The 14262-nt window shown below is 51.9% G+C and overlaps 2 protein-coding genes across 6 annotated transcripts in view; one reads left to right on the top strand and one right to left on the bottom strand.

Moving 5' to 3' along the window:
• Nucleotides 1-14262, bottom strand: part of NFIX (nuclear factor I X) — a 1679708-nt gene that overhangs the window by 1457751 nt on the left and 207695 nt on the right. The window lies entirely within an intron of this gene.
• The window catches only part of LOC147748484 (uncharacterized), a 28502-nt gene continuing 16879 nt past the window's right edge, over nt 2640-14262 (top strand). Inside the window, exons 1-4 of the mRNA XM_086928357.1 lie at nt 2640-2721; nt 3302-3445; nt 3796-4042; nt 4763-4842. Coding sequence (XP_086784483.1) covers nt 2640-2721; nt 3302-3445; nt 3796-4042; nt 4763-4842 — 553 coding nt within the window. The remainder of the gene's footprint in view (nt 2722-3301; nt 3446-3795; nt 4043-4762; nt 4843-14262) is intronic.

Genomic DNA, 14262 nt, shown 5'->3' with positions numbered 1-14262 from the left:
TTATTAAAACACAGACGGCGGTGAGATGAGGAATGAAGTTGACTTCCTGAAACATAGTGGATAATATGCTGAATTCAGATTTAAAGCAGCGCTCCTGCAGTTCTTGGCTCTGCTTTATTTCCCCCTCCCCCGCCCATCTGTGGATTCCAAATGCTTGTTTAAACAGCTAGGGACTATTTTTAACTTCGGCGGTAGACTGCTTGCGCTCCTCCCCCTCCAAGGAATAGGAGTTTCACACCCTGGACTTCATTCCAGGGGTTTACAGAGGACCAAGGGGCAGGTGAAAGGTTCGGGGTGTTGTTGGGTGAATACTCGGACCTGCACCATTTCAAATAATACTCAAAGGACCAGGGCCGGCCTTTAGCATGGCCGAGCTGGGCCCATGCCCAGCGCGCCAACCTTCAGAGGAGAGCACCGAGCTGCCTCAGTCAGTCTCGATCTGGCTCCAGGGATTCAGCTTTTTATTTAATCAGTTGTTTTTTTTCCTATGTACTTTATAGCGCCTGAGTTTAACCTTCGTCTAACCTCCTTCTTCCTCTCTCAACTACCTGGAACGCTCTGCCCACTTACCCCAACCTGCTCCTCACCAACAACTTGGAATTACCCTGAAGCAGCTGAGCTGTGTGTTATTGACGGAGTTTGGGGTAGTGGTGGAGATGTTTGTGTTCAAAGGCAAAACTTGGCTCTCATGAAATCAGCCAGTGACTAGCCTTTGTAAACAAAAGGGACCTCCTGTTGCCTTATTTTACATACAATCATGACCAAGGGTGGCAAGTTTGCTTCCGCCCAGGGCGCTATCCAAGCGAAGGCCAGGCCTGCAAAAGACCATTGCCAAACTTTTTTCTAGGTCACACTAGTGAGTTGTAGAATATCATGCGCATGAAGTCACAACCAGAGTGAAATCTTCCTTTTGGAGGTGGTCCAAGAAAGCAGTCTAGGTGAAAGACGAAATTGTATTTTTGGGGATTACTTTTCATGCAGTTATATGCCTCGATTTGGACTATTTTGTCACAGGCCACTCCATAACACGGTTGTAACAACAGCTTTTGTGGGACCACTCGCAGCCTAATCCATATAGCCTCTTGGCGCCCCCGATGAAGCTGTATATCTCTGCCCTGTTAGGACCGCAGTGTAAAAACTGGTTGTCAAATGATGCTGTCGGTCAACTCTTTAAAAGACCACCATCACGCCATACTTTGACTAGTATCAGGGTGCAGGTATTGCAACCTACTTGACTGCCATTTTAGGACACAAGCCAATTCCAAACTGGGATTTCATGGCGTATGAGAGCTGCTCTCTCCCCCTGCAGCTCCGCTGCTGTGCCTTTGCCGCTGCCCTGTGCAGTGCCCTGTGCAGGTAGGTGTTCGAGGCCCTCCTCCACTCACAGGCTCCTGCCTGCACCTCATCCCTGGAGGTCCAGTGGGAGCGCCTTGCTCGTCAGCTGGTCTGCTGCTATCTGTCTTGTGTTTGTGCCGGTTTTTCTGTTAATCTGAAATTGTGCCGTTTTTAGGTTTTGCCTAGCCAATGCGTACGAAGTACGCATGTGCTAGGAAAAACCTAATGAGTATAGTATAGGGGTTGGAATCCGCCCCCGTCTTCCATTGGCTAGCTCCATAAATGGAGGCTAGCCATTGGAAGACGGGCCTGTCCGTCACTGCTGGACCAGATTCGGGGGCGTTCCCGAGAATTTTTGGCTTTTGGCGACGTCACGCTACGTCAGCCAAAAGCCCTCGGGAACGCCCCCGAATCTGTTCTAGCATTGACGGCACTCGGCGCCCCTTCCACGAGTCCTAGGCTGCAGCTCAGGCCACCTCTTCCTGCGTCCCGCCGCCTCCGTCCGTCCCGCCGCAGCGGGGCCCTGCAGCAGCCTCGGCCACCAGCACTACCATGGCGGGCGCTCTGCCGGGCTCCCGTGAGCTGAGGGAGCCCACTCCTCGGGAAACTTCGCCGCCCGCCTGCCTGAGCTAGAGACGGGCCGCCGCGCTGCCCGCGGCGACCCGGAAGTGACTAGCCGGCCGGCCAATCCTAGCGCGGCCGGCCGGAAGTGCCCGCCCCCCGCAGCCCGGGGGAAGAAGGAAGACGGCGGCCCAGGAGAAGAAGTATGGCGGCCCACGCGGGGCTCCCGTGGCCTGGAGGGAGCCCTGGGAGAAGCGGAGGACGTTGCCGGTCTACCATGCTGAAGAGGGAGACCGGAGAAGTGCTCGCAGCCCACCGCCTATGTCCGCCCTTTGTATGGGGTCGTCACAGTCCTCTTTTTCACATCCCCCTCCTCTACATGTTTCTCATTCCTGCCTTCTACACTCCCCCCTCTCGTTTCTCCTCTTTATTCTTTTCCTCTCCCCTCTTTGCTTCCGTTATTCTTGCCATTTCTTTCCTTCCGCCTTCACATCCTTTCATCTCCTTCACATCCTATTTTCTCTCCTCATCCTTCTCCCCCTGTCTACGCCCTTCCTTCTCTACGTGCTTGCCCTAGCCCCCCCCTGTCCGAACAGGTTCTGCCAGGCTGGCTGGAGCTGGCATGGGAGGGTCAGTGGCTTGTGACCCTCCCTCTGCCCTTGTGCCCTTTAGCCCCGCCCCCGGTCTCAGCAGATATTGCCCGGCTCCGCGGCCTCCGTGGACTCCACTCTCTCACCCTCGCCATGAAGATGCTCGCCCTCCTGTGCATCGTGGCGGTCGCTGGTCTGGGCTCGGCGGTGCCCATCTCATCGTTAACCACCCTCCGTGAGTACTTTTACAATCACTTGCTTCTGGGATGGAAAGGGTCAGGCAGCCCGCTCGCTACTGGTAGTAGTCATTGAGTGGGCACGTGCGTCTATAAGTGAAATGACACAACTTGTGTAACGGTCACGTCACATAATATATAGCGATTAATCACGGCACGTCATACGATTCCGTGTTTATAACATGATGTACAGGTGGGCGGAAGCGCGCGCTGCTGAACTGTGTGTATTAATTCTGGCAGGGTTCACTCAGCATTTCATCCTTCCAAGGTATTTCCTCATCCAAGGACAAGCGTGAAGTGAAAGTATTGTGGGCATGCTTATGCATACATTATGAGACACCCTTCTATGTAGAGTGACCTGTGTCTAGCTGACACAAGACATGGTGATGTGCACAGAGCTACAGAAATCCGTTGGAAAAATAAGTTGCCCTTTTCTTTCCAATTTACATTAATGTGTGTTCACACTGCCCACTGGTCTCGAAGAGCAAAGTGGCATACAAGAGACCACGACCAAATGAGAAACTACGCGTACATTTATATATATTCTAACTTTTCTTGTTCTTTTCGTTTATTTTTCAGCGACATTCAATTTCTTTGGAAACCAAACCCGGATGATCGACAATCGCCTGGGACGGTCCTTTGTCGCCAACATACCGAGCTGCATCTCCGGCGCGGGGTACACGCCCACCTCCCTCCTGGTCGCGGTCTCCACCATCGCCTTGCTAGGTACTAGTTCACGCCCAGCCATTTTGTTGCGCATCCCGTTTAGTCACCCAATCACTGTTTTTTTGTTTTTTTTTACAAACTTGCGACCTGCGAGCACGACAGACCCCAAGTTTACCCCCTCCCCCACCATTGCATCGTCATTATGTGTCCCCGGTTTCTTTCTACCCGTACCCCTCAGCATTGTTTGTCGTGTTCTTTGCAGAGCATTCCTTGGTGGTTGTTAGAATCGTTCTACCTACCGTGCGTGGGCAGCACTGTGTCCGTGCTGAGGGGTTCTGGTTGCTGCTGTGCGCGCGTCACACACACCGCGCTCACTGTAATGAACTCTGCCGCTGTGGCTTCTCTTTCCGGTGTGACGGACACAGACGCCATCAGATCCCTGCTGGTCGTCCCCACGGCGCAGGTGTACTACGCGGGGCAGTTCAAGACAGTGCCCTGCAGGGCGGCCCGAGACCTGCTCCAGGTCAGCAACAAGGGCATGAGCAGCAGCTTCACCCTGACCACGGTCCTCGGCTACCAGGTGGGAACGGAGGACTGCGCCGCGGCGCCGGGGCCCTACTGCAACCGGGCCCTGCAGCCCTCGTCGGCCTACAGGTAAGAGGGGCCTCTGGCCAGTGCGCTCATCAGCGCGGCCTGGGGATAAAAGTCTTAGACGAGTTAGGCCCGGGAGGGGCACTCGCGCTGCAAGCAGCTTTACTGAGTATGGGGCACACGCGCTCGAACCACCAGCTTTACTGAGCATGGGGCACACGCACATCAATCAGCTTTACTGAGGATGGGGCACACGCACTCCAAGAAGCTTCCACAAGGCCATGCATGACTGGTGTGCTCCACGCCCCCTCTCCCCCAAGGCATTTCGATTTAATCACGTTTTGCACCCTTGCTTCAGTATTCGCCGTCCTTCAAATTGCCCCCTGGTCTTGTTATTCATTGTCTGATTTGTCCAGGTTGAGGCGGTGCCCACACGAATGACTGCCACCTCCTTCTACCCGGTGTATGCACTGTCCTCAGCTTGCACCCCCCCCCCTTCGAGTTCAGCGCCACGATGCACCCCTTCACAGGAAGAAGTATCCCAGGTTCATAGACGCCTTGCTCAATCTACGCTTGATCGCAGTGGTAGAATCATTCTACGTCTCATGACCTACTCCATATGTCTGAGTGTTCTCAACACGTCACTTCCTGTTAGCAGTGTCTCGGTCTTGTGTCAGACACTCACCCATAACGACCCGCAAACCCATTCCCGCAGTAGACCTCTGGGGGATGTTTGCTCATTTGCCACCATTGCTTTTCTGACGTCATTCTTCTATATTTCAGGGTGAATTTCTTTATTTTGGATGAAAACAACGTAACACGAGCTCACACTGACTGGTCCGAACCCATAAGTACTCTAAACGGTAAGTTTTGCAGAGTAAATCCCTGAACTTGCACACCTGCTCTTTGTTTCGTTTGCTTGTGCTTCCAGCTGTGCTGAGGGCGTGCGTGTGGTTGTGAGTGTGTATGAGGTGTGCGTGTGGTTGTGAGTGTGTATGAGGTGTCCTTGGTCAATTATCACCATGCACTCAGCGACTCCATCCCCCAAGCAAACTTAAGGGAAGGCAGCATTTGTGTGTGTTGGGGGGTGGCGGGGGGGAAGGGTATGGAGTAGCTATGTGAGCATTGCTGTACAGGCTGGCAGGTCATCACATCAGCAAATTTATGATCTCTACGAGTTTTCCTCAAATGACAATCCATGGCATTCGCCCCTTCAACCATATCTCTCAGCCAGTCTGCTGTTTTCAGTGCTGTCGGGGGACATCCCTCTGATGGCCACCCTACATTGGGCTAGTACAAGGCCCAGTAGGAGGAGTTGCCTACTCAGCTGCTTTTTAGGTTTTGCCTGGCGAAAGATGCGTTCTGCGCATCTTTTTCGCGCAGGCGAAAAACCTAATGATTATGGTAGGGGAGACAGGAACGGCCCCCGTCTTCCATTGGCTAGCTCCATAAATGGAGGCTAGCCATTGGAAGACGGGCCTGTCCGTCAATGCCGGACCAGATTCGGGGGCGTTCCCGAGAATTTTTGGCTTTTCGCGACGTCACGCTACGTCAGCCAAAAGCCCTCGGGAACGCCCCCGAATCTGTTCTAGCATTGACGGCACTCGGCGCCCCTTCCACGAGTCCTAGGCTGCAGCTCAGGCCACCTCTTCCTGCGTCCCGCCGCCTCCGTCCGTCCCGCCGCAGCGGGGCCCTGCAGCAGCCTCGGCCACCAGCACTACCATGGAGGGCGCTCTGCCGGGCTCCCGTGAGCTGAGGGAGCCCACTCCTCGGGAAACTTCGCCGCCCGCCTGCCTGAGCTAGAGACGGGCCGCCGCGCTGCCCGCGGCGACCCGGAAGTGACTAGCCGGCCGGCCAATCCTAGCGCGGCCGGCCGGAAGTGCCCGCCCCCCCGCAGCCCGGGGGAAGAAGGAAGACGGCGGCCCAGGAGAAGAAGTATGGCGGCCCATGCGGGGCTCCCGTGGCCTGGAGGGAGCCCTGGGAGAAGCGGAGGACGTTGCCGGTCTACCATGCTGAAGAGGGAGACCGGAGAAGTGCCCAAGAGATTGCCGCCGTCACAAGGAGCCCCCGCCAGGACGGCGGCCCAGGAGAAGAAGTATGGTGGCCCACGCGGGGCTCCCGTGGCCTGGAGGGAGCCCCGGGAGAAGCGGAGGACGTTGCCGGTCTCCCATGCCGAAGAGGGAGACCGGAGAAGTGCCCAAGAGATTGCCGCCATCGCAAGGAGCCCCCGTCAGAGTGCCCGGTAAGTTAAATGGCCTACCGAGCGCAGCAGCACCACCACTAGAGGCTTGGGGCTCGGAGCCGCACCATGGTGGACCTGGGCGGCTGCCCCAGGAGACACCTCTGCGAGCCCCTGCCGCCCCCCGCCCTGCTCTGCTGGGCCCTGCTGCTGCTCTGCGCCCCGGAGAGGTTCGCGCTGGTTTGTTCTTTCTCTCAATTTTTTTTATTTTGCTGTTGTACGTTGAAGTAAACCTTCTTTCTTCCTTCTTATTCCCTCTTTTTTCACCATTCTATCCTCCCCATCCTTGTATTTCCTTGCTTTCATATTTTCCTATCTTTTAATTGTTCATATCCCTCCTTTTCTTCCTTCATCGCCTCCCTCTTTACAGTCACTCTAATACTTCACTCTTTCCATCCTTATCTCTTTACTCATCCACTTTGTTCCTTCTCCTATGTCCGACGTCATCCAGCAAACGTAGGTATTGGCTCTCATCTGGAGAATGTGCTAGCCTGGAAATCACCCGGGGGAAGGAAGAGGGGCGGGGGAGCAGCAGAACAAAACTTGTGATTTTGCTCATCTTCGCTTTTGCAGTAGGAAAGATGCTCTTTGCTTCAAACTGCCCCTTCCCTATTTCAGCCTGAAAAAGAATATGAATCTAAAAAATGTGACCTTTTCTATTTAGATCACCTTATTTTCCTCGTTTATCATGTCTATTAAGCCTTCTCCATCTCCAGAAAATCTTGCTTCATGTCAAACCTTTTCTTTGCCTGCTATTCCATTTGTAGGTCTGTGCAGTGCTCTGATGTCTCTCTTGAGGCCTGATTGCAATTATGTAAAAACTGAATAAATAAAAAAATAAAAAGCAGTTGAGGCCAGAGAGGTTTAGGTAAAAGTCAGAAGTCTCTGGACCCAGGAGAAGCTCAAACCCGCGCAGAGAAACTGTAGAGGGTACTAAGGTATCAGTATGTGGTGGGCTTCAGGACAATGTAAAGCACCTTGAGGTTGTCGCTTGTCTTAGTTTAGTCTTGTGCAGAAACCACAGACGGACCCAGAGGTAGATTGAGTTTCCAGACGTGAAATATGTGTGCTCACTTGCTTGAGTGCCCAACGGTGCACGCAAGGCATCTAAGATCATGGAAGTTGGGGGGTTGTTGGGGGGAAGTTGGAAGCACTATAGTTCTCCACAGTCACCAGCTCAGCCATCCCAATGTACTCATGGGCGGCGTAGGTTTATGTTGGTCACATCATGTGTGAAATACTACCGTAGGACCGCGTGGGAATCAGTTTGACCATTTGCAAGGGACGTGACCCACTCCACCAGCTTCTCAAAATGGAGGCATTAGTAAAAAAAATGTTAAGGACTTGTGATAAGCGTGCACCTGCTTTGAGAGTTGTGAAGGAGAGCTAATGAACTCACCCTGTACCATGGCGATTTAGACACATTATCCGTCCATGGCAGTAGAGGCATGTTCCCATCAGATATATTTGTGCCCAAGATTGTTTTTTTGCTCAGAAAAAATGAGTTATATTTAGAGGGGTCGGAGTGGGACACAGTGGGTGGATGGATGCATGATGGATGGATGTATGCATGATGCATGGATGTATGGGTGGATGCATGGATGGGTTGTTGGTTGGATGGGTTGGTGGATTGCATAAATTGTTGAGGGATTGGCTGTATATATGCATCTATCCATCCACCCATCCATCTATCCATACACCCATCCATACACCCATCCATGCATGCACCCATGCATGCATCCACCAACTCATCTATGCAAGCATTACAACAAGAGCCCGCAGCTCTCCTTCGTCTCTCCTCTCCCCCCTTCCCTGTGCTCTGCCCTGCTGTTGTAAATGACAATGCCATTTATTTATGTTAAAAAAACATAAATAAAAAAAATGTCAAGAGCAATGCCAATAGCTCTAACTTTAACAAAGGCAAAACCATTGCATTGTAAATGCTTGTTCAGTCTCTTCTGTTGTTGTGCCGTTTCAGTCTGTTTTGTTGCGCTGATCCCCTCCCTGCCCAGTCCCTTCCCCCCCGCTGCTGCCCCCGTGGCCCATCCCACCTGCCAGGTAACGTTCCCGCCTTCCAGCTGTGCTTCCCTCTCCTTCCCTATTTATTGGCGACCGCTGTGAGGGTGTGCGAGCAAGAACTCTGACCTCCTGGTCAGAGACCTACTCTCTCTCCCTGCAGCTCTGCTGCTGTGCCGCTGCCCCTGTGCAGTGCCCTGTGCAAGTAGGTGTTCGTAGCCCTCCTCCACCTGCAGGCACCTGCCTGCGCCTCATCCCTGAAGGTCAAGTGGGAGAGCCTTGCTCTTCTGCTGGTCCGCTGCTGTCTGTCTTGTGTTTGTGCCGGTTTTTCTGCTTATCTGTTATTGTGCCGTTTTTCTGTCATTTCTGTTATTGTGTCCTTTCTCTTTTTGTGACCCTTCTGTTATTGTGCCCATTTTTTGTCTGTTTTGTTGTGCTGATTCCCTGCCCGGTCCATTCCTGCCGCTTCTGCCTCTGCTGCCCCGCCTCCCTGCCGGTTCCCGCTCCTGCCTCCCATCTGCGCTTCTCTCCCCTTCCCTATTTCATGGCAGCCACTGTGCGGCCGTGCCTCTGGCTCGCCAAAGGCACACCACAGGCAATCCCATAGGCGCCCGTCCAGACCCGCGCCAGGGACCCTGGCTCCTCAACCACCCACCGCTACGACTCAGCTGCCCTCCTCACACTCAACCCCGGAAGGAACAACTGCCAGCTGTCCATGCCGAACACCACCCATGGCCAGTTCTCCTGCTGCCGCTGCACCTTCATCACCCTACACACCACCACGGCCGGCGCCCCCACGCCGGACACCAACACCACTGAAGCCCTGCAGTGCATCCTCCTCAACGTGCTCTCCCTGCACAGACATACGGTAGAGATCTGGGACCTCCTCGACACCCTCTCGCCAGAAGTTGCCTTCTTCATGGAAACCTGGACCAACGCCTCCTCCGCCCTAGACATTGCCACTGCCATTCGCAAAGGCTACAAGATCCGGGAGGAAGGACCACCCCCACCGCCCAGGAGGAGGAGGACTCGCCATCGCACACAAGATCTCCCTCAGACTCTCCACCTCCACTACGATCGACTCCTCCACCACCACTGAACACCATCTCTTGCAGACCCAGACCAGCCCTAGAACCGCTCTTCGTGGCACCCTTGCCTACAGACCCCCGGACCTAACGGTTCGTTCGCCACCACCATTGCTGACCTCATCGCACCCCACACCACCCCCTCGATAGACTACATACTCATTGGTGACCTAAACTTCCACCTCGACAACCTCAGAGACGCCAAATCAACCGTACTCCTGGACAACCTCACCAACATCGGACTGAAACAGCTTGTTACCACCCCTACCCACAAGGCAGGACACACCCTCGACCACATCTTCACAGATGGGAACAACATCCACTTCAGCCACACCACGCAGCCCCTCTGGACGGACCAACACTGTGTACACTTCAACACCACCACTGCTCTCAAACCCACTCCTGGCCATCTGCGTAGGAACTAGAGCAAGGTCACAGAGGAGCACCTCAACTCCACCCTCAGCCGCGACCCCCCCCTGCCTTGAATGATGCCAAGTCTGCAGCCAAGGAACTACACCGCTGGATCATAAACTCTGCAGACAAGCTCGCACCCCTACGCACCACAGACAGACAACGCCCCTGAAGGCCACCTGGTTCACCATCGACCTCCAAGAAGCCAGACGCTCCTGTAGACGTCTCAAAAAAACGACGGAGAAACAGCAAAACAACAGAAGACTTGACCACCTACAAGAACGCTATGATAGAATACCATCAACACCTAAGATCCACAACAAAGACTTTCATCCAAAACAAACCAATCACAAACTCCAGCAACTCAAAGGAACTCTTTAACATCATCCAACAATTCACCAAACCCCTTAGCGAAGCCACGGATGTCACTCACTCCCAAGACCTTTGCAACAAACTCAGCTCCTATTTCCACCTGAAAATCATTGCCCTCTACAAAACTTCAGCTAGCAGACTCCAGAAACCTCCCTTCCCTCCAGCGACGACAGCCGGCCAACCATCACCACCTGGACCCCGGTCACCACAGAAGATATTACCACGACCATGAAGAGCACTCACTCAGGAGCACCACAGAACCCTGCCCTCCGCACATCTTCCACAGAGCCGCCGCCGCCATAGCGCCCCAGCTATGACGCACCATCAATGCCACCTTCCAATCTGGCACTTTCCCCGATGACTGGAAATGCACAGAAGTCAAGCCCCTCCTCAAGAAACCCTCTGCAGACCAGATGGACCTGAAGAACTACCAACCTATCTCTCTCCTTCCCTTCGCAGCCAAAGTCACAGAGAAGATCGTCAACGCCCAGCTGACAAACTTAATGAAAGAGAACTCCCTTCTCGACCTCTTCCAATCCGGATTCCACAGCAACCACAGCTCTGAGACTGCCCTCCTCCCGCCAATGACGACATCTGCACGCTCCTCGATCAAGGCCACATCGCAGCCCTCATCCTACTCAACCTCTCCTCAGCATTCAACACCATTTCCCACCGCACCCTTGCATCCAGACTCCACGTTGCCAGAATACAGGGAACTGCCCTCGACTGGCTCCGCTCTTTCCTTGCCTGCAGAACCCAAAAGATCAGACTCCCGCCTTTCCTCTCCGAACCCACAGAGATCAACTGCGGAGTACTACAAGGATCATCGCTCAATCCCATGCTCTTCAACATCTACATGGTCCCCCTGTCCACCATCGACAGACAGCATGGACTCAGCATTGAATCCTATGCCAGCGACACCAAGCTCATCCTCTCCCCCATGAAAACCACCAGCTCAGCTTCCAAGAAGGAATGAAAGACGTTGCAGCTTGAATGAGCAGCAGCTATCTGAAACTCAACTCGGAGAAGACAGAAGTCCTGGTCCTCGGACCCTCCTCCCTGCGTGGGACAACTCCGGGTGGCCCTCCACCCTCGGCACCCCCCCACCCCCCCCCCCCCCACGACCACGCTCAGAGAACCCTGATGCCTCCACCTGCTTCAACACCCTCCGCAGGACCTTCAAGTGGATCCCCCAAAGCCAGAAAGACAGTCACCCAAACACTCATAACAAGCAGCCTGGACTACGGAAATGCCCTCTACGCTGGAATCAACAAATCCCTGCTACGCAAACTTCAGACCATTCAGAACACCGCAGCCAGACTCGTCCTCGACATGAGCACATCACCCAACACCTGCAAGACCTCCATTAGTTCCCCGTCGAGAAGAGGGTAACCTTCAAGCTACTCACCCACGCCTACAAATCCCTCCACAACATCGGACCCAAAGACCTCAATGAAAGAGTTTCCTTCCACGTATCCAAAAGGAACCTTTGCTCTGCTAACCTTGCCCTGGCAGAAACCCTTTGCATCCGCAGAACTAAAACGAGTGAAAGAGCCTTCTCCTACATTGAGGTCAAAGCCTGGAACGAGCTCCCAGTCAACATCAGACACTCCCCTACTCTGCACACCTTCAGTAAGAGCCTCAAGACCTGGCTCTCCTGCTGAACCGGAGCTACACCACCCCCTGGAGACCCTCACGGGTGACTAGCGCACTTTAAACCCCTTGACTGATTGATGCTTCTTTCAGGACTTTATTCAATACCATACTGCCACAGGATATAGGGTGTCGCTGCTGCACCAGTAGCTGCAGGGTTCCTCAGGACCTTAGCGAGTGCAGACTGTGACTGCCAATGGGTATCAATGTTGCAGCTGTATCTACCTTTCCCCTCAAGACGCTGCGTGGGACAGGTGAGAAACAAACTTTGGCAAAGCTAATAGTTCTCACCTACGCAAGAATTATTGGTTTTGCCAATGCGTTTGAACCATGTTGTACACCATACTGACTGCTGTTTACCATGGCTAAAAGTTAGGGGACTGGAGGAGAGTGTCGCAGAGTGGAGTGTCGTAGAACGGAGTGCCGAAAAGTGGAGTATAGTGAAGAAGAGTGGAGTAGAGAGGTAAAAAGGGCCTAAAATAAATAAAGTGGAGAAGAGGGGAATAGAGTGGCAAAAACAGGAGTGGAGTGTCGTGGAGAGTCATAGACTAGAGTAGAGTGGGGTGGAGTAGAGTGGAGGGGCATAGAGTGAAATGTCGTAGTGGAGTGCTATAGAGTAGAGTGTTGTAAACTAGAGTGGCATAGAGTCGTGGAGTGGCATAGAGTGGAGTAGTATCGGAGAGTGGAGTATAGCAGAGTGTCATAGAGTAGATTTACGTGTCATAAATTAGAGTGACTGAGAGAGGTGGTGTCACAGAGAGGAGCGTAGTAGAATGGAGTAGAATGACCTAGAGTGAAGTAGCACTGAGTGGCGTAGAGTGGATTGGAGTGTGGTGGAGCGGAGTGTCGCCACGTAGAGTGGAGTGTCACAGAATGGCATAGAGGGGAGTGGTGTAGAGTGGAATAGAGTTGTGTAGAGTGGAGTGGTGTAGAGTGGAGTTGCATAGTGCGGAGTATTCATGGAGTGGTAATGCACTATTACAGGCAACACATTTCAATTATAATAACCATTACATTTGCACATAAATCTTTCCTGTTAAAACTATAGCGAGCACAAATGATAATGTAAATTGACACTTGTATAGCGCACTACTCACCCGCAAGGGTCTCAAGGCGCTTGTACAAATACCGCTGTGGAACCCATCCTGGCTTTCCCTGTGAGGCGTCCACTCCTGGGCACCCCCAAGGTGGAGGCCAGGCATCCTTAGCGTTGTGGGGGCCGTTGTGGAGATTAAGCAAGCTATTGCCCAGAGTTGCAGAGTGGGACTCCATGATTGGAATAGGCACCGAGGCGAGAATTATCAGGTCCGTGGAATTTTTGAGCCCAAGACCCGCCGAGGCAGGGAATTGAACCCTGGTCCCGGGCTAGACCTCTGCATCAGGGTCTGCCGCTTTAACAATTGAGCACACTTCTCCAATGAGCCACACTTCTCCAATAATGTGTGGTAATGGCATCACCTAGTGTACTGATTTGTTTTGATTGTATTAAGAGATTTGTTTCCACCTCTCTTCCGAATTACAAAAAAAAACGACATTTGTGTTTTCCTAATTCTGATATACTCTGAAACATTTCCACAGTTAATATACAGACATTTAAATTTTGTTGTGTGCTCGAAAAAACTGCTTTCCCTGTTCCCGCAAAACTGTCAAATAAATCCTCTCACTTTAAAGGCAGATACAGAAAAGTAAACACCAAGCTCCCTCAGAAGACAGTGCCTGACATTTGAGCTCTGTCTCTGAACGAACAGCAAATGTGAAAAGATAAGAGCGAAATTTAAAGGCCTGTTTACAGAAAGCATGTCCTCATGAAAGAATACAAGGAGAGATGGTGAATAAGCTTTGATCCTCGGGAGAGACGAAAACATGTTGAACAGCCTAAAATAAATAATGGCAGCAAATAGTAAGCCAGAAATGTGAGTTACAAACAACAAAGCTAATAGCGAGCAATGGGTGGAATGCATGTTCAGGGAAACTTTCAGGATGCCCACAAGAAGTCTTTTCGCAACCAGACAGTTACGTTGTCTGGTAGGCTTTGACCTAAAAAATGACCTTACCTCTAAGAAAATTATCTAAAACAAAGTTCTCGAAAAGAGTACTATATTGTGACTCAAAGAAAATTTGCAAGAGAAAAAAGATTTTTGAAGAAAACATAGATGAAATAGCTGAGGTACAGTTTTATTGTACTTATTGGCACTGTACTGCCTTCCTTGATTCAGCCAAAGCCTTTTGAACTGAAGTAACATTGCCAAATTCTCATTGATGACGGTTCTACTAACATTTCCACATTTATTGTGTGCTCTACGTATTAGTTATAATGTTGTTTGCAATACAGCTATTTATTTTATTATGTTTTCATTTTAATTGCAGATATAAAGAGAGATAGAACATGTTGTTTTTACATAGACAATGTAAACTTATTGAAGTTTTTATCTTTGTTACGTATTTTCAAGAACAATCTAAAAGACTGTTTTAGTCTAGAATTATTGCATATTTAAACTTTTAATGCT

This window comes from Lissotriton vulgaris, chromosome 1_1, assembly GCF_964263255.1.
Source record: "Lissotriton vulgaris chromosome 1_1, aLisVul1.2, whole genome shotgun sequence".
Classification (NCBI taxonomy): Eukaryota; Metazoa; Chordata; class Amphibia; order Caudata; family Salamandridae; genus Lissotriton; species Lissotriton vulgaris.
Note: the sequence above shows the minus strand (reverse complement) of the source record. Positions and strands in the feature narration are given on the sequence as shown.